The sequence below is a fragment of the Argopecten irradians genome, chromosome 3 (assembly GCF_041381155.1).
Source record: "Argopecten irradians isolate NY chromosome 3, Ai_NY, whole genome shotgun sequence".
NCBI classification, from domain to species: Eukaryota; Metazoa; Mollusca; class Bivalvia; order Pectinida; family Pectinidae; genus Argopecten; species Argopecten irradians.
This window is the reverse complement of record NC_091136.1, coordinates 38,886,544-38,906,897: the sequence shown is the minus strand read 5'-3', so window position 1 is coordinate 38,906,897 and position 20,354 is coordinate 38,886,544. Positions and strand designations below refer to the sequence as shown.

The window sequence follows — 20,354 nt, the reverse complement described above, 5'->3', positions numbered from 1 at the left end:
CAAGATGGCCGTCAGTTGGTCATCTTGTTTACCGATCGGTCCCAATATGCAATATGCACAACTAGGGTCCTAGGGGAACCTGTATATGAAATTTGAGAAGATCCCTTTAGCACTTTTTGAGAAATAGTGGTAACAAACTTTAACCATTAAAATCCAAGATGGACGTATCTTGTTGACCAGTCGGTCCCAAAATGTAATATGCACAACTAGGGTCCTAGGGGAACCGACATATGAAATTTGAGAAAGATCCCTTAAGCACTTTTTGAGAAATAGCGGTAACAAACTTTAACTATCAAAATCCAAGATGGCCGCCTGTTGTCCATCTTGTTCACCGATCAGTCCCAAAATGCAACATGCACAACTAGGGCCCTAGGGGAACCTACATATGAAATTTGAAAAAGATCCCTTTAGCACTTTTTGAGAAATAGCCGTAACAAACTTTAACTATCAAAATCCAAGATGGCCGCCTGTCGGCCATCTTGTTCACCGATCGGTCCCAAAATGCAATATGCACAACTAGGGCCCTAGGGGAACCTATATATGAAATTTGAGAAAGATCCCTTCAGTACTTTTTGAGAAATAGTGGTAACAACTTTAACCATTAAAATCCAAGGGCCCTAGGGGAACCTATATACAACAGAAACCTAATATGAGAAAAGATCCCTTCAGTACTTTTTGAGAAATAGCGGTAACAAACTTTAACTATCAAAATCCAAGATGGCCGCCTGTCGGCCATCTTGTTCATCGATCGGTCCCAAAATGTAATATGCACAACTAGGGTCCTAGGGGAACCTGTATATGAAATTTGAGAAAGATCCCTTCAGCACTTTTTGAGAAATAGCGGTAACAAACTTTAACTATCAAAATCCAAGATGGCCGCCTGTCGGCCATCTTGTTGACCGATCGGTCCCAAAATGCAATATGCACAACTAGGGTCCTAGGGGAACCGACATATGAAATTTGAGAAAGATCCCTTCAGTACTTTCTGAGAAATAGCGGTAACAAGAATTGTTAATGGACGGACGGACGGACGGACGGACGGAAGGACGGACGGAAGGACGGACGGACGGACGGACCACGGACGAAAGGCGATTTGAATAGCCCACCATCTGATGATGGTGGGCTAAAAAATAACTATATTCATCACTTTTAAGGAAAGCAAAATATTGTTTCATTACCACAATCTGTCTCTATAATATGAAACACAACAAACAGATGAATTTATGATACATACGTACATCAAAAGATATTTGTACTAGTTGTATAACTTGTTTCAAGATCAATGTAAATTAAATTTAGTTTACAGTTTTTTAAATTTCCGAACGCAAACTTTACAAAATCATTCCTTATAATATTTTCAGTTTTGTTTGTTTGTTTTTTATTTTTGTTTTCCTTTAACTTTATTTGAAAGAGCACTTTAGAATAAATCATTTTTAAAATCACAGGAAAAATGTATAAATCACTCTGTTTTACAACTAAATGATTCATGACAAATACCAATGAGTTGCTTACCTTAGTTCTCAGTGTATCCACGACCTCAGTCACATTGCGCAGAGTCTGGGGAGGTAGATGCTTTGAAAGCATTTTATCAAAGTCCTGGTGCACCATCAATATTGAGAATATTTTTCTGCCATTATACCTGCAAATTGATAAAGAAGAGTCAATAGACTTTTTATCATCATTCTAGTAAATATTTGCTTCCTGTTTGAAGACCATTCAAGAAAATTTCAATTACTGATTATTAATGTAGGTATAATCCATTAGGTGACTGGTCATCAGATGCATATAGTCGACAGAGAACACAGTCATAAAAACATATCTTAATTCAAACTAGTATTACTTAAAAACAAATCATATACAAGACAGATAGGAATTCAGGCTATTTGACAGATAGGAATGCAGGCTATTTGGCAGATAGGTATGCAGGCTATTTGACAGATAGGTATACAGGCTATTTGACTGATAGGTATGCAGGTTATTTGACAGATAGGTATGCAGGCTATTTGACAGATAGGAATTTGACAGATAGGTATGCAGGCTATTTGACAGATAGGAATGCAGACTATTTCACAGATAGGTATGCAGGCTATTTCACAGATATGTATGCAGGCTATTTCACAGATAGGAATGCAGGCTATTTCACAGATAGGAATGCAGGCTATTTTTGCAGATAGGTATGCAGGCTATTTCACAGATAGGTATGCAGGCTATTTCACAGATAGGTATGCAGGCTATTTCACAGATAGGTATGCAGGCTATTTCAGATAGGTATGCAGGCTATTTCTCCACTTCACTTTTTACCAGCACACTTACCTAGTTTCCTGTGAACCATCTAAACAGAAGCTAGCAGCAGTAGGTAATACCCTGTCTGTTATATCTTTCACACCACTCAGAATCCGACCAGGACCCATCTTATCCACAAGGTCCACCACAAAATACGAGGTGGTCTTACGAACCTGTGGGTTTTTATGTCTGTAGAAACAAAACCAATGTTATGTATACATCTTTAAAACATTTCTGAATAATGCAAATCAATCTTGATCTATATAAGTTATAAAACACCTAATCATTAAATAAATAATTAAAAGACTTCAACTTGATCAGTATAGACATTTTTATGTGTAAAATCACAAAATACATGGCATATTTTCACTGATAAGGGAGGGGAGAATCAATGAACATGGAAAGATGATTTGGAAAAAACTAAAATACTTTCATTCAGGAACGATTTCCATCATCAGTCAAATAAAATGGTCATCAACAGCATGATATATACAATAGAAAACTTACGTGGCACCTCCAGCTATCAGTGCCAACAGTGACCTCTGTGGAGTGATAGAATCTACCATCACAGCTAATGCTTTCTCCACATCTTCACGGATAAACCCATTACTCTCTCCATTTTTGGCTAGAAGAACTTTGGCAGTAATATCAACTTCCTGTTGAAGAGAAATTTGAAAATTTCAACAATTTATTTCCAATAAGCTTTATATGTAAGAACTCAATAAGATTCTACTACTTTTAAACTCTACGATCAACAAATAATTAGATTGTTATAAATTATACAAATCATCCAAATTTTAAAATCTTATCAAGGAAATGGCTAATTCATAAGACATATTTTCATAAATTTGTTTCGGTTTTTTTTTAATCTTTTTCCTATAATAAGAACCAATATTGTTTAAAACTATTTTTATAAATTCAACAATGGCAATGTTTTAAGTAGATAATCTTGGTACTTACAGCATCCATTCCCTTCCGTAGGCAAGAATACAGATCTCCTATACATACAATGGCTGATCGGGACACTTGTGATCGCAAATTTTTTACCTAGGATAAGAAAATTTAGTTAATCATAACAAATGACCAATATATATACACAATTTCAAAGCATACCAAATATAACTTCAGCAGTTTCATCATTCTGGTGGTTTTTTTCTCAACTTCTTACCTCAATGTATACCAATAATAATAATAATAATGATGAAAAAAGAATTACAGAAATATGACTTAATCATTTACAGTTATGATATTTTATGGGTTCTTTTTTTCCTATCAACAGCAAAATTACTAAATTCACAATTAAAAGAAGTCTCTATCTTTCTTTTTCTTAGTTGATATTTTCAATTATGTTTATATTTCTGCTTATTCTGATATCCAAATTTATTATACCAATTAACAACATAATGACTTCTCTGACTTACTTCATTTTATTTATTATACCAATTAACAACATCATGACTTCTCTGACTTACTTCATTTTATTTATTATACCAATTAACAACATCATGACTTCTCTGACTTACTTCATTTTATTTATTATACCAATTAACAACATCATGACTTCTCTGACTCACTTCATTTTATTTATTATACCAATTAACAACATCATGACTTCTCTGACTCACTTCATTTTATTTATTATACCAATTAACAACATCATGACTTCTCTGACTTACTTCATTTTAATTTATTATACCAATTAACAACATCATGACTTCTCTGACTTACTTCATTTTAATTTATTATACCAATTAACAACATCATGACTTCTCTGACTTACTTCATTTTAATTTATTATACCAATTAACAACATCATGACTTCTTTGACTTACTTCATTTTATTTATTATACCAATTAACAACATCATGACTTCTCTGACTTACTTCATTTAACATTGCAATGACGACACTGTGTAGTTGTTGATTGATGACCTCAGGGTGATACTTGGCTAGTCTCCTCACCATGTTGATACCACTACACTTTATCTCCCTGAAACAACATGATGAAATTACAATTGTTTCTTCTTTCTAAATAAATATCTAAACAATGATTGATACCTATGTATTCAAACTAGAACTAAACCTGAAAGTTGTCACAGAAACCGATTACATGACTTGGTATCTATTTCTCTCTGATATAGATAAGTGATTTGTTACTGTCTATTGGAGTTGTCTCCCTTACATTAACAGTAATTTGATCACCCCTGTAACAAAGAGATTATTATGAAACTCAGGGGCAAATGATACAATATCTTAAACCAGTGTGTGTTAAGAGAGCTCACCAATCTTCTTGAGCAAGGTTCTTGTTGGCATCTTTCAGTGCCAGGTCCGGATCTCTGTAGGGTTTCCAGTCGTCCGGATTGTCCGACTCCAATGGAGAGCGTGATGAGGAAGCGGATACAGGGTGACTAGATGTTCCATTGACTTGCCTGTGAATGAATCAGCTAACTCATGTCATACATGATAAACTAACATAAATCATTGTTAAATATTATCATATCTATAGTCATGGTATGAATTTAAGCTAAACATCTAATCATTACAATAAAATATGACTCAAATTGTTATTTGTTTGCAGAAATATTAAATACTGAAAGTACTTCAAAATGCTTCACTTTTAAGATTCCATAATGAGCAAATGCCTTCAAGTTCAAAGGCAAAAATCAGTTAATTTATGAAACAAAATGGAAGCTAAAGTGAACTCTTACGGTTTCGTCCTTTTGCGAGGTGAGAAAGCTGGCGATGTTTTTGTTTTCGGTGTATTAGAACCGGATATAGATAATGCTGAAAAATAAAATAATACATAATGAAGGACTACTTAGTAAAAGAAAAAAAGGAAAAGATTTACAGTATCAAAGATATTCAAAACTTCATTTTGTATTAAAATATTTAAGTCATAAAGTCAAATTAACAAGTCATACAACACTTAAAAATGGTGGAATAATGGAATTTTTCTTAAATTTATGCAGAAAATTTATAACAGACATTATCAATGACACAATTTGTATTGCAAAGATGTCAAATCAAAGGGCTACAGTTACAAAATATTGTATATCACACATTGTTATTACAATCTAGGCTTTGATCAATTGTAAATCAAATGTGACAAAAAATGCTTTAGCATGTCAAAGACAAAAGGTGTATTTAGGAGTGTATTCCTTCATATTGAAAACTTGTTATTTTTAAAATCATACAACACCTGCCAAACACTATATATAGATTAGTATGAATAGCTTGATGATGAATGATCACAACTTTTCTGTGTTTTATTCTTTCACAAATATTTTCACAAATGCAAATTGTATGTTTGCTTTGTATTTTTTTATATGTACATCCATATGTCTGTCTTCTTTCTGCCTAATGAAAGTAAAGTGAAAAAGCCAAATGCATCCTGTAAATCACCTATACAAAACCACTGAATTCCTCCATGTTTTAACATTGCGGAGTTATCTTCTCCTCTCTGTAGGTATTGACTGTTGTGTCTCTTATTAATAAGGATAATCAATACCTTCTCATTAGAGTAGATAATTCTGCATTGGTAGATAGTGGATCTGTGAAACATCAAACATGTGGTGCCAAGTGATGTTAATAACACTTACACTCTATACCTAAACTTTCGCTGGTATTCAATCGACGAAGCTTCTCCTGTTGCCTTTCTCGTTCCTTCCTTAGTTTCTCTTCATGCTCCTGCTTCTTCTTTTCTCGCTCTCTTCTTTCCCTTTCCAGTTCCTCCTCTTTTTGTTTTTGAGCCTGTATGATTCGATCTCTCATGGCTCTGCTCATGGATTTGTTGGGATCCTGCAAAACGAAAGCAGGTCATCAAATATCAAGGGATATTTAACTCCACTGTACATGTACATACTAATAATTCTGGTTGGCTTTTCAAAACAGGAACAATGTTAAATAAGACGGAAAGAAAAATAATTTGAGAGTATTGATAATCTTACAAACCTCAGTACTGTAACTGGGATCATCCACATATGGTTCATCACTGGAGCCCTGTCTGTTCATGCTAACCCCAACAACGACATTAGGCATGTCACGGCGGTCAGACTTCATTGACCGGTTGTCATAGCGGTCCTGTGACTGAGAATTGCCGACAGTAACAGCATGGTCTGTCCCATTACTGGAGTCAAACATTCCTATAGGTACAAAATAGTTATTATATCATAAAACTTCACAAGGATTTTAATGCTACAAGAGACTCACACCACTGCACACTGTTAAGGGTAAATATTGCCAAAACGTGCCAGTTATCTAATTATCTACCAGACAGTGAGGAGTGTCAAACAGTGATCAGTGTATACAGAGTGGCTAATTCATTACAGTGAAAAGTCTGAAATCACAAAATTATCATCAATAATCATAAGTAATTCAATTTGCAATAATGATTTAGTAATAAACATTTATGATAAATGAATCAAATCAGTCTGTATAATTGGAGTTAAAAGTGACGTAGCTAGGTACAGGTCCCCTTTAGAGATAGACAGTTAAGTATTGAAGAAGTAGACGAGGTATCGGTTATCAGAAATGACAGGAGATCAGATGAGGTTATTTTTGTTAATTAGGATAATCCTCAGTCTATTTTTAAACTAGTACTGTAAACATGGACATTTTTGTAAGTGTTAATTTCTTGAATTCATCAGTAAATATTGCGTAAATTCTAAACATTTGTAAGAGTTGCCTCCCTTACTTCCTGCTTGCCTAGAATCTTAATACAATATCATTATATCAAACAGTACTGGCTACCATCAATTAACATTAATCATAATTGCCCCTCGATTCTGACTATTTTGACCAGTGCTTTTACACACAAGTAATTGCCATGCAGCAACTTGGGGACAGGTTGTTAAAAGTCTTTAAAAAGTCTTTAAAGGCCCACTACCTTTCCGAAACGGCTTTTAATTTTTAAAATGGGAATGTAAAACAAGATCGATAATTTTGTAGAGTCTTAAAATTTATTTACTTACCGTTAATACTACTTTATCATCACCTTCTGAACGATTTGATTAAAATAAATAAAATGTTTATTTTCATAACGCGGGTCGTATTATGTTTCCCGCCGTCTTCCTAAATACCGCGCGGTAGTTGACTATCACTGCACCAGACGGCAAAACAACGAATTGACTCTCCGCTGTTTTCATATATTACGCAGGAAATCTTGCACATGTTTGGTGTCGTAACCTTATTTTAGGTCATCGGTATGCATTTTCTTATGTTATTAATTTTTTTAAGAAACCGTTATATTTTGCTCCGGAAAGGTAATGGGCCTTTAAAGTCTTTTCAAATAATTATCTGATTTTCAAGCTTTTGTTTACCATTCAAGGTGATTTCCATATTGGTTGTTTTTTAGCCAATGCAATTTGTTTTACAATTTCTTTTTTTCAATTTCTGAAAGATCTGTTATCATTACTGTATTCTTTATCGTTTTATCAACAAATTCAATTCATGTAACAAATTGATCTTTCTTCTATGGAGTTTAAGCAAGTACAAAATATTACATGTGGGGGGAATTTTTGTGATCAAGCGACCTTCACATGATTAGTGTAATTTTCCACGTTTACAGTATACTGAGAAACAGCATGAAGGAAGCAAAATTTGATTCAGAAAGGACACTGATGTATTTATCCCAGCAACTCAACCTATTTTCTTAACTATCTAGACTTCATTGTGTTAAAACATTTTCATTTTTCAAACCAAACCTCAAGACAATTTTCAACATAGTTCCTTTCAAGCCTTCTTTTGAATCAGATGATTTCCAATTATATTTAAGAAGTAGTTATCATTAAAATGATTATCCCATAAAAACATTAATATGGCAGAACTTCTGTCTTCTATCATCATCTAACATCAGTCTTTTTACAAATCTAAATGGGTCCCCTCCTTTCTCAACAAGCTCTTCATCAAATGCCGATGTGAATAGTTTTGTTAACACCAGAGCCGAATACAACAGTCTTCCAACATTTGAATCTTTGAATCTTTAACCCCTTGAGACGAGATTTGGAATCTCCACCTAACACATTAAATGATCCGATCCATCTCCCTGACAGACGCCTCCCATACTCTAGCAGTGTAAACACTATAGACACCTACCCCTGCCCACCACTCGAACACCAATGTTTCCATCCTTGGCCGGGGCTTGGTCATCATCTAGCTCCACGGAGCCGAGACTGTTGGACGAAGCCACGCCCAGAGGGGACAATAATGGTCCTGAAAAAAAGACATCATGGAATGCTGGGATATGTGAGGTGAAGGACAGTGATTTAGGCCACTCTTATCAGGAAGACATTCCATTAGGGTACCGGGCTATCTCTTATTTGTTTTTATCCTAAGTGGTGAATATTCTTCAGATTTTTTCTTATAGATCTAGATTTGTATTTTGCTTCTTTTTAACATGAATTTGAAAATTGAAAAGTTTGTTCATCACCTTAACTATGTTGTGTACTGAAGAAGCAAAACTAAAGGCCCATAAACATTATTCATCTATGTTCACATCTTGTAGTTCTCAGTGAGTTAAAATGAATTAAATAAAGAAATATATTCTGTTTCATTTTTCAAAGTAATCAATTTAAATAAAAAAATAAATTGATGGATTTGAAAAAAATATATTCAAGGGTGAACTAAATATTTGTGAATTTTTATTTTGAAAATAAAATAGAGAATCTGTTGAACAGGTCATTACCTTTGTTGCCCAAATAATTGAACTATTTGAGGGCAAATCATCATCATTATCATAGATTCTATACATAACAAAGTCCAATGGAATGAATTCCTATCCAGGCAAAATTAATTTACATTATTATGAATTAATAACATGCAAGTCCCAAGAACACATGCAGTGAAACTTCACAAAGTGATTCAGTATTACTTTGAATTTTCCATATGGATGATCAAATTGGGCCAATTTTAGATTTCTGATTGTTTTGTGTGTTAAAGCACCATATCCGCCTACTACTCCGTTATGTTAGGGACATGCATGTCGACAGAGACCCTCTGATAAAGAGTTGGTTATAGTGATGATGTATAGGATTTCCATGTTAAGAGGAATACAAACAGAGGGTAAGCATCTTATAGACCTTTATAATAGTTCACAATCACCTACGACATTTCTTTTCTTTCCTTCAAAATATCAATAGAAAAGCAATATCACATTTTTCTTTAAGTTATCAATTTCAAAAGATAACGTATATTTTTAAATAATTTGTCTTGGATTCTCTTTTAAGAAAATGTTTCAATCTACAAAAAATGTGATTGTGCACAAATTGAAGATCACTGCTTCCATCAGTTTTTACTAAAGTTAAGACATTTTTTATTTCCACACTGATATAAGATGTTGAGGATAGGAGAGTTTCAGTCCAGTATTTCCCATCACATACAGAGATCACAGCTGTTACCTTTCTGTGTGCGTCGACGTGCCTTGTTATTGGCTGCAGCAGTGGCCTTTGATTCGGACGTAGGGTCGTCGTTGTATCCACGACCTACCACCTGGACGTCTGAGTTGCGGTTTTCCCTGAAGGTCACGCCACTAACAGGGTTGTAATCTATGTGTAATGTACTACTACTACTGCTAGAGTCGGTAACATCAGACCCATAATCCATCACATCACGACTGCTGCTACTTTTCCTCAAATCCACTTCTGATCTTGCTAACTTTGGTCTTGACTCAAATGGAGATTCCACCTTTTTGCTACGAAAAAAAGAGGATTTTTTAAAATTAACTATATGTTTTCTTATTTTCTTCCACAAACCAAAAAATTGCTTCTTGTGTTGCCCCAGGTATTATTTTTCTTATCTATTAGACCAGGATTCTGCAAAAAAGAATTATCTACAAAAATTATCTTTTAAACCAAGTCAAGAAGAAATTATTAAAGTTTCCTTACTTCAAACTGGCATGTTAATATCAATATTTTTGTTTCCAGAATTCTATAAATAGAGGTTACACAACGAGTGGTTGTTGGATATGGAATTTATTCCACACGAGTGAGTTATTTTTTTAAAAGTTACAAAAGACACGAGCTTTAGCGAGTGTCTTTTGTAACTTTACAAAATTAACTTTTGAGTGTGGAATAAATTCAATATCCAACAACCACAAGTCGTGTGACCTGTTTCTACCACAATAATATCCTATTTTAGCCGATACAAATACGACGAGGATAAGTACGCAATCCAACAGCAGTTTTGGTGTCAAGCGGCTATCACAGCATAGCATGACGTCACTCGATTATTGATGACTTTGACAAAAGATGATATGACACTGAGAAAAGATGTAGTTCGGTCAAAGTTCATCGTGTCAGCCAATCAGAATGCGTACAGAGTTTATACAACGTGTATAAACAAATTGTTAATCAACAGCTGCATCGTTTATTTTCGATACCCCAGTTGAATAACAGCGCATATTGTGGTAGAAGTACATTTACATGACAAGAACGTTTTTGTAAGCAACGATGAAATGATTACCTTTTCTTGCTTCGATTTGAAAGAGAGCTAGCATCGGAATCGTTATCTCGTGACGATGTGCTCCATATCCCACTCTCGTGGAAATCTGGTGAAGGAGACCTTGACGTCAAGCTTGTGTTTTTCTCTAGCACAACTTTTTCTTTCTTTTTGTGGGCACTGCTCCGGATTCCTTGTAAGGACTTCATCATCTGCAAATCAAAGATGAAGTCTGAAGGACTACATACATACATTACATCAGATCTCTCCTGACAGCCTCAAAACAGCTTGACAGTTGACACCCAGTCATCAACAAGTTGCTGAAATAAATTCAACAAATATGACAATCCTTCAGGAGATAATAAAATGCTTTGTGTAGGTAATCAAATTACTGATAAAGAAACTAATATGAGAGCTTAAGAAAGTGCTCTTTCTGGTTTTAAATTCTAGCTATGTCCAAAAATCAATATAAATTGTGTTTTAATAAAAAAATTTTTTAGTATTTTGTAACCTTATATACATTGTCATTTTTTATTCATATTTCTCTATATCATCAAGTGTAATACATGTCATAATGTGTTTCTTAGATGGGTATTTCATCCTAATGGTATGTTTATAACTTAACTTATACCTATCCCATGCATTCTACACATCACTTGTCCTCAGATTCACCCTATCATGCGCACACACACATGGGTTTAAATTTACTCTACCATCTTCTGGCATTAACCACATGCAATATTAATACTGGGTAAAATACAGGGTAATGAAACCTTAACACACTATTTCAAGATGGTCCATCAATTTCTATAAATTTTTTTGAATATGTAATTATAAAATATCTTTTCATAATTTTTCAACTCGTGAACAAATGCCCGATTTGAACATAGCAGTTAAGAACTTATAAAAGCATGTGATATGAAAAGGTAAATATTTGACAGAACAATATTTTTAACGTAAGAGTTTGTATGAATATGTATGAATGACCAACAAGGTCCAAATGTTAAATTCAAAGTAAGCAAAATGATTTAATATCAATTAATATTACTACAATAGGCACCAGAAAAGCTTAAAGTTTTTGCAAAAGTAGCTAAAGCTGAAAAATAATGAGAAGAAAATATTTCCCTTATCTTATTTAAATTAACAGAAAATAATGAAATAATTTTCTATACTATGAATACTGGGTATATACACTCAGTCCTATTCACTCGACAGCAAATGAAGAAACACATTGTCTATCTACATTTTTGCCCCAGCATAAAAACGAAACTTTCAGAATAACAATTTACACACAATTATGTATTCTACATTATGGTACTTTCATAAATACAATTATTTTACCCAAAATATATAATGATCTTTATGAAAGTAAACATTTTTATACAGGACATATTTCTGTACACATATCAACTACTATCTAATCATCACATATGCATGTACCATATAACTTGACTGCAGAAATTTCATTATTATCTTTGCATTTCTTGTTGTTAAGTTCCGATACTTATTTACAGTAATAGTAGTGCTTGAAATCTATTATACGTGGACACATTAACTATGAGGCAGTTAAATATGGGTTATTGATAATATGTAAATAATTAATGACAAATTAATGTAGTTAAAATGTTCACATCACATCATAAAGTCGTATGTAAATCAAATACAGCCTTCTCAAAGGAAGCTGGTCAACAAACAAGTTATTGTTAATGGAGTTTTGTTAATACAAATGAGAGAAAACAAACAAGGGACATTTTTCTGGAGGTGAAAAATAAACCCAAAAAATGAAAATTGAATAACATGCGGGAGTGCATTCAAACCAACCTTGGAACCATTGCGGATACTGTTGAGGTACTTCATCATCTGTCAATAAAAACATATCAACTCACTATTCAGTGGAAAACTTCCCCAAAGGAAAGAATATAGCATAAAAAAGACATAGTGGAAAGGGCCAGAGGTCATTGAAAGAGGTCACTCCATGTGTTTTTTGTATAAATGTGCAAGATTTATAGAAGTTAAAGAATTTGTTTATGAGGTGTTTGTTTTTGAAAATAACAATATATTCTGGTCCCTTTGTGACAGAGAGACGCTGGCGCTGGGTTAATAGGGTTATCTCACTGAAGCTGACCCAGCACCTAGACCTCGAGTCCTAAGTCAGGTGTACAGGTTTGTCTCACTGAAGCTGACCCAGCACCTAGACCTCGAGCCCTAAGTCAGGTGTACAGGTTTGTCTCACTGAAGCTGACCCAGCACCTAGACCTCGAGCCCTAAGTCGGGTGTACAGGTTTGTCTCACTGAAGCTGACCCAGCACCTAGATGTCCAGTCCTAAGTCAGGTGTACAGGCTTGTCTCACTGAAGCTGACCCAGCACCTAGACCTCGAGCCCTAAGTCGGGTGTACAGGTTTGTCTCACTGAAGCTGACCCAGCACCTAGATGTCCAGTCCTAAGTCAGGTGTACAGGCTTGTTTCACTGAAGCTGACCCAGCACCTAGACATCAAGTCAGGTGTACAGTGTGTCTACTATTTGTGTAATGTGACCGTGTGAGGTCTACCTGATTTTCAATACATTGATAAAGAACTTGAATTATACCTTTCATATTTTGTGGATAACTTGAATGATTTCATCGATCTTATGTGAAATGCTCCAAGACCATGATGACACTTCTGTATACATATACATATATTGAAGTAGTCAATGATTTATCTTTCAAATCATCATGATATCAAAATTCCTTTTGAAAAGCTCCACAAAAAATGAAGGATACTGTGATAACATGCATGGATGATTAACAAGAAAAATACCAGAAAGAAAAGAATGGTGCAATGAAAATCCCTCTAACATTGATAAAGATTTTGATAGATCACCAACTTTTCTATGGGCTAGATTTGTAATTGCCTTCTTACACTTTCACAGGGACGAAGTGTTGAAAAGTGTATTAACTAAATCACAGAGCTCTATGAATCTCAAGTTCGTTTTGATTTCCATATTCTAATTATCGTGTCAATCCAATAAATGAGAGAAAATGTCCCACATACTATGAATGAAATCCAAAGAAAAACTTAGTCTGTTAAATCACAAGCTGGCACTCAATAAATGGTCTTCAACAATAACTGTGTTTACACAATGGTTAAAATTAAAGGCCAGTATTATCTTAGTTTTCAACAGACCAGCCATAGAAGCTAAACACTGTTAGTTAAATGTAAGGGTAAAGCATGTGTCCAGACATGACCAGGTTTCCTACTTTACACATGGGATCTTCATCAGACGTCTTTAATTTTACACTTCATTAACGTGACCAGTTACTTGTATATATCTGTCTACTTTTAACACTAAACCTCCATTCAGCTTAAAAGTCCTCACCACTTTACATGGAAAAGGACACACCCTAATTACAGTGATGAACCTTAGCCTAATTGATACAAAAACTATCTATCAATGTCATATGCAACAGATTACTGACAAAAGTTCTCATTGCTGGAAGCCATAATTATACAGTATGCTCTAAAACCTAAAGAAGGAAGAGGATTTTTGTCAAATGTTTCTGTTGAGAATACTCTTTAAGACAGGTTTGAGTGTATTTACATTTTTTAATATCTGGTATATATAGCACTCAATGTTTGTACTATCAGATATATCCGATAACTGGATGTGTCATATATCAGACTTGAAGATCAACTCCCTTCTGACCCCCAAACTCTAAAATTTTCATATCATTAATCATGGAATAATATCATGTCCATTAGTAACCACCCAACACCGTAGTACTATATATGATGTATTACATGCATCTAAAAGCTCATTTTTATCCAATAATGGTGCAAAAAATAGAAGTTAAATAACTACACCAACTACAATTAACTTGCACTACGATATGCTAAATTTGAAAAAAAAAGACAAAAATATATATTGATAAATAATGAAAAGTGTCTAAAAAGTGATAGTAAAAGCTTAACGAAAATTTCAGAATGAATGCTATTGGTATTTTCTATGACTTTTTTGTCACTTGAGCCAGAGATTAGGACCAATAACTTTGGACAGTAAATTGTTTGACCAACAACCCTAGTAGAAGAAAGATTTATTACTGAAAGAAGGCCTACATATAATTACTAATTCTATACATGGTGCCCAATGTGCACAATATGATAAAGGTGGAGACCCATGCAACTGCACTGAACTGGTGATACTACCCCAGGGATTACAACATTAAAACAATGTGACCTTTGACCTTCTCCAGACTCGTCTTGAGGATTGTGTTCTTACCTCTTGATGCGACTCCTTTTCCATGTTGCTTTCCAGAGAAGCTGCATATGCACTGTCACTGTCATCTTCCTTGTGCATGGATGAGAACTTGTCCGACTGAGCAGTGGATATTGGTGGTACCTTCTTGGTACTACGTTTGGTGGCAGAACGGGCCAGTGTGGGTTTAAGGGGGATGGGGGACTCATCATTGGCTGGAAAGAGACAAATTGGTATAGATAACATACATGTGATAACGTATCTAACATATCTGAGCTTTCATTACCATGTAACTAGACTTTACTGAAATTAAAACCATATACCAGGACTGGAATAAGGTTTTTATTTGACTTCATGACTTTTTCGATGAGTTGGCATGCAGATGACAATTAATTTAAAAGACAAGAGAAAACAGCCACTAAATTTGTCAATTAGATCAAACAATGGTAATTAGATCATCAAGACAACACAACAAAATCATGCAACATCAGTGAGAAAGAAAATGAATCAAAACAATTTTAATTTATAAATATTCCTTCTCAAAATCCTGAATATATTATATCTAATAGTACATATGTCATTCTCTACAATCTATTTCAAAACATTTCTTCATCTCCATGTCTAACCACCTAAGAATATCAAACATACACAATGCTACACTAAGAAAAATGAAAAAAAATTGAATTTAAAGCTTACAAAGATGTCTTTTTTAATTAAGTTTAAAGCCATATCAGATATTATATATCTAATAAACAACTTTTTACATGATCACAATGCATGCAGCATACTAGTTTTCCTTTAGAAATGTACAGAAAACATTCAATATGACTAAAATGGAAAGAGAACAATAACAATAAGAAAAGTAAAATACAACATCAATAGTTTTTTGTTCTACCTCTCCAATAGTCGACTTCAATGGGAGAAATGGGAGATGCAGCCACGTCTGGTGAAAAACAGGATGCACCATAATAAACAATACCATAAAGTCACTTTTGTATGAACTCAAAAATGATTAGGTGATGACAAAATATAAGCAAAAACAAGACGTTCAAAGCCACTCTTTATAAAGTACATTTAGGACCAAGCGCTCCAGCAGAGTAATCACTGTTTCAATATGGACACCTATAAATTTAATCTAAGTTAAATCTACTCACAATGATGAATTAGAATCTCTAGGACGAAGACATCAGTTTATTTAGTTTGATAGGTCACTCCTATATTAACCTTTAAAGTGAAATACACAATAAAACTGCATATGCATTTGCTCAACTTCTTCTAATTAATGATTTTAGAATCATTTATTGAAAAACATCAATGGTTTTTAAATGTCTTTATATAGATTTTGTTCTCTTTTTAATTTCTACAAAGAAATGTTAATCACAATTTACCAGTAAAAGCATGAGATTTTCTATTAAATACTGCAGATGTCATGTTAAAACACTGTTTGGTTTTACAAAGTAGGCCTTCCTGAATGAGTCATCGGGACCATCTATAATTCCTTTCAATCATTTACAACAGAGCTGATTGACAATATAAAAAGAAAGCCAGTTTTTTGATACTCATATTTCATCGCTGACCATTATAAATAAGTATTACCAAGTCTTTTCCTTTACATATTGTCTTGGAGCAATTTAATTAAACATCACAGACATTTGTATGTTAAAACGTCAGAGGAGAGGCTTGTGCAGTACTATTCTAAAGAACCAATGCAATCCTGAGTGAACAGGTTGACAAAAGAGTATTGTACGTCATTGAGACCTTCCATTTAAACAGTCGTCATTATGACAACTGCAGGAAAGTGATTTATCTCGGTTACCCATTCACATATATATATATATATGATCCTCAGCATTTCATACCTCAAAAACATGCAGGTGTTAAAAGAGCAGTCTTTACCTCTATATATCTCAAAATGGTGTTAATGATTTCTATGATCTTATCCACATATCAAGTGACAGGGACAAAAGCTTTATAAGAAAACACTTAGCCATTTAACAAAGATGTCTCAACTGATCATAGCTCGTTCTAAAGCACACATATTCAAAAGAATTCAATGAATATTTCAAATAGTATTTTTCCATTTCATGCTCTTTTCATTTCTTGTATGTTTTATACATTGATATTCTATCCTCCAAAAACACATATCTCACAGCACTTGTTAAAAAAACCCAACATTTTTAATAATATTAATTAATTAAGCGAACAATATTAGCAGTCAATAACAAACAAGAATCTGTAAACACTTGCTATAACTTACAAGCTTTTGGGACACTTGGACTTGGGGGTTGTTTTACCATACTAGTTTTAACCTTTTCTGGTACCGGTGGTGGTTGTTCTGTGAAGTGTATTTCATAAATGTAGGTAATATACAAAACATATACTCTTCTAGTAGATCATGTATCCTCCCCTCTAAAACCAGATTTTTGTCCATTTCAAATTTCAATCACTTTCAACAATATGTACATATTATGTATCTCAGCATCAAACATTCAATATTTAAAGCCTGTTTTCAATTTCATAACACAGTCCATTATACAAAATAGAAACACATTTTAAAACGAGACCTAATTTTCTCATGTGACAAGGTCCAGTTTCTCCGATTTCAAATAATGGAGTTGTACAAGAACAATGGGTGTAAAAGGGTGTTCCCAGGATTTTATTCACACCAGAACTCTTACCAGTATCCTATATTAAACACAGGACAGCCAAAGAGCAATATGTAGAAATCTACTGATCCATGTACATGTCTACCTAATATCATCAATGCAACTATGCATGACAACCGACAATCCTTCCCGTCCCTGGGTGCTTCCCGATCGGAAAGTGTTTAATTATAGATGAGGTTAGATTGGTTTGGTTTATAGAGCAGTATTCGGTTTCCAAGTAAGCCTATTTAGCATACATTAGATGATAAAGGTACCATGATACTCTGTCACCACTCATTACAGTAAGAAAAACTGACAGGTTGGATAATATCTTAATGGACAGGCTGCATAACATATAGAATAATACAAAATGTCACTGAATCCGTTTCAGTAATAGCTATACCACACAAATAAAATGCACTTGGATTAGGCAATCAGTGAAGTTTCCCAGGGGAATGAAAGCTTTTGATAGTGAACTGTTCAAACAATTTTGTTATGTGTTTTTGACACATTCATCATAACATTAACAAATATATATGAAACAAAACATTTAACAGATTTTATCTTAATGAAATACAACCAAACCCAGAAATCAATCCCTGATCGCCTTACTAGCAATAAATGGATGTCAATAGGTATACTAGCAATAAATGGATGTCAATAGGTATTGTGCAAAGTTTGAACATTTAGCCTATAATTTGTATACATAACAAGATTAACTGATTATGTCAGTAGTAAATAGCATTACATAGTTTTACTTTAAATTTGAAAATGCCTTCATGACAATTAAACTGATCTCTCAAATACAGGTAAGACAAATTAAAAAAAAAAATCTTTTATAAAGTTCATAAACCAACTGACAATTTTACCTGTGGTTTTGGAAGTGGCAGAACAAGATAGTCCCATAACTGTGACCACCCCAAAAGTCATCTTATAGTAATCTGACCAAGAGTCCCATAATTGTGACCACTCCAAAAGTCATCTTATAGTGATCTGACCAAGAGTCCCATAACTGTGATCACTCCAAAAGTCATCTTATAGTGATCTGACCACACAGATAAATCCAATCCACCAACCAATATTCATTATCACTAAATGTTGTTTACTGTATTAAATTCCCTCTGATCTCCAGTCACACTACACTATAAACATGACTAGGTTTTTGAGGGTCCTGCATCTCAAAGGTACATCCACACCAGCGTCCAGTGTTTTACAACTGACCGCTACATAACCCACCATTGATTTACTGGGTAGTGAGAGATACCCCAGGGATCCCCGATCCACGCGAGAGGTCACATGACTATCTTGTTATTGAGATATATACAGTAGTGATCTACCTGTATTCAATGGTGCGTACATATACCCTGCATTAATTATAAGTTAGAGAGAAGTGATTTATTGAGGTCATAGAAGAATGAACACAGAACTTGGGCTATACATTACCGGGCTTTGTGTGTCTAATGAGTGAAAGCCATTAGGCATTACCAACAAATCATTAAGATAAATTAATTTTTAATTACTTAAATTGTTGAAAATCTTTTTTTGAAAATTGGACATTATATATATTGTTACTAGGAGATAAATTTCTTAGTAAATCATGAATGGGAACTATTGAAATACCAAGTGTTGTATTTATTGAGGATAGACTGTTTGAAGTTATTAGCAGATCAATGACTTGAAGGTGTTGGCTGACATTTCCATTACCCTCCCACGGCGAGTATCAAACAGGGTCAAGTCTACTCTCTAACACTAGCATGTGTCAAAATTTAAGACAAATCTCGGACCGAACATGTCAAATTCAATAAGAGGAAATAGCTGTGTGGTAGACTTTAAGCGTGTTGTTGTCACTGTCGCTGGTGTGTTGTCCCATTGTTTGTATCATATTTATACACTCGGCCTTATCAACACATCGAATTCATCATAATGAATACACAAACCCTATGTTACCTCAGTCCACGCAGGTCACCGATATATCAACTTTAATACTCATGTTACCTAAGCTACGTACACATCTCTCTTCATTAAAATGCACCCCTACACATAACAATATTTACTTCATTTATAATACCACACAATGAAGAAGACAATAAACCAGTGGAAATATGACCAAATACATATATGTAAACTACAGTCCCTACATGTTTCATTTACTGTATCCATTAGACAATAGGGGAGCACATAAAAAGTGTATAAACTTAACCGTCTTTTTAAAGATTATCACACGCTGGACCAAGGCCTCATTACACAACACAACAGATATTGCAACAATTTAAAATTCTTTCTGTAAAGTCCACTTCAAAACATTTAAAAATACTCTTAAAATGTTTGCAAAATCCATTTCACCAGTTTGCCCTCGATGTCATATAATCACAAATCATCTTGAAAGGGTACTTAGCTGTAGACCTGACACTATTAACTATCATGTATTACATGGGAACCATGATAATTATGACTGGGAGTACACCTATCCCCCCCAAAGGCAGTCACCATAAACAGTCTGGCCTATCTAACGTGACCTAACTGTATTCCAGTACCCGTCAATATAAATTTGTTAAGTATCATTTTTGCATGTCAATAGAATGTGATTCGGTCGTATCTTTATGGCCTGTATCTTAAATTGTGAGACATTCAATAAGGTCACCTTAATGTGTCTTGTACTTAAAACATATCACTTTTTAGTCTAATATGAAAAGACAGAAAAAAGAAGCACTGTTAATCGATTTGAAAGGAAATGGCAACGACTAGAAGATCCACTTATG

At 34.1% G+C, this 20,354-nt stretch overlaps 1 protein-coding gene across 5 annotated transcripts in view; it reads right to left on the bottom strand.

Annotated features, from left to right (window-relative positions):
- Window positions 1–20,354, bottom strand: part of LOC138318517 (TOG array regulator of axonemal microtubules protein 1-like) — a 48,162-nt gene that overhangs the window by 7,931 nt on the left and 19,877 nt on the right. Inside the window, exons 4-19 of one of the 5 annotated variants that reach the window (XM_069260953.1) lie at window positions 17,208–17,285; window positions 15,846–15,893; window positions 14,975–15,165; window positions 12,537–12,575; window positions 10,740–10,927; window positions 9,677–9,969; window positions 8,376–8,492; window positions 6,234–6,424; window positions 5,882–6,080; window positions 4,991–5,066; window positions 4,565–4,711; window positions 4,167–4,272; window positions 3,244–3,330; window positions 2,791–2,939; window positions 2,314–2,472; window positions 1,513–1,639 (exon numbers count right to left, since the gene is read on the bottom strand). In XM_069260953.1, the coding sequence (XP_069117054.1) occupies window positions 1,513–1,639; window positions 2,314–2,472; window positions 2,791–2,939; window positions 3,244–3,330; window positions 4,167–4,272; window positions 4,565–4,711; window positions 4,991–5,066; window positions 5,882–6,080; window positions 6,234–6,424; window positions 8,376–8,492; window positions 9,677–9,969; window positions 10,740–10,927; window positions 12,537–12,575; window positions 14,975–15,165; window positions 15,846–15,893; window positions 17,208–17,285 (2,195 nt within the window). The remainder of the gene's footprint in view (window positions 1–1,512; window positions 1,640–2,313; window positions 2,473–2,790; window positions 2,940–3,243; window positions 3,331–4,166; window positions 4,273–4,564; window positions 4,712–4,990; window positions 5,067–5,881; window positions 6,081–6,233; window positions 6,425–8,375; window positions 8,493–9,676; window positions 9,970–10,739; window positions 10,928–12,536; window positions 12,576–14,974; window positions 15,166–15,845; window positions 15,894–17,207; window positions 17,286–20,354) is intronic. The other 4 variants (XM_069260957.1, XM_069260954.1, XM_069260955.1 and 1 more) reach the window with 4 other exon arrangements.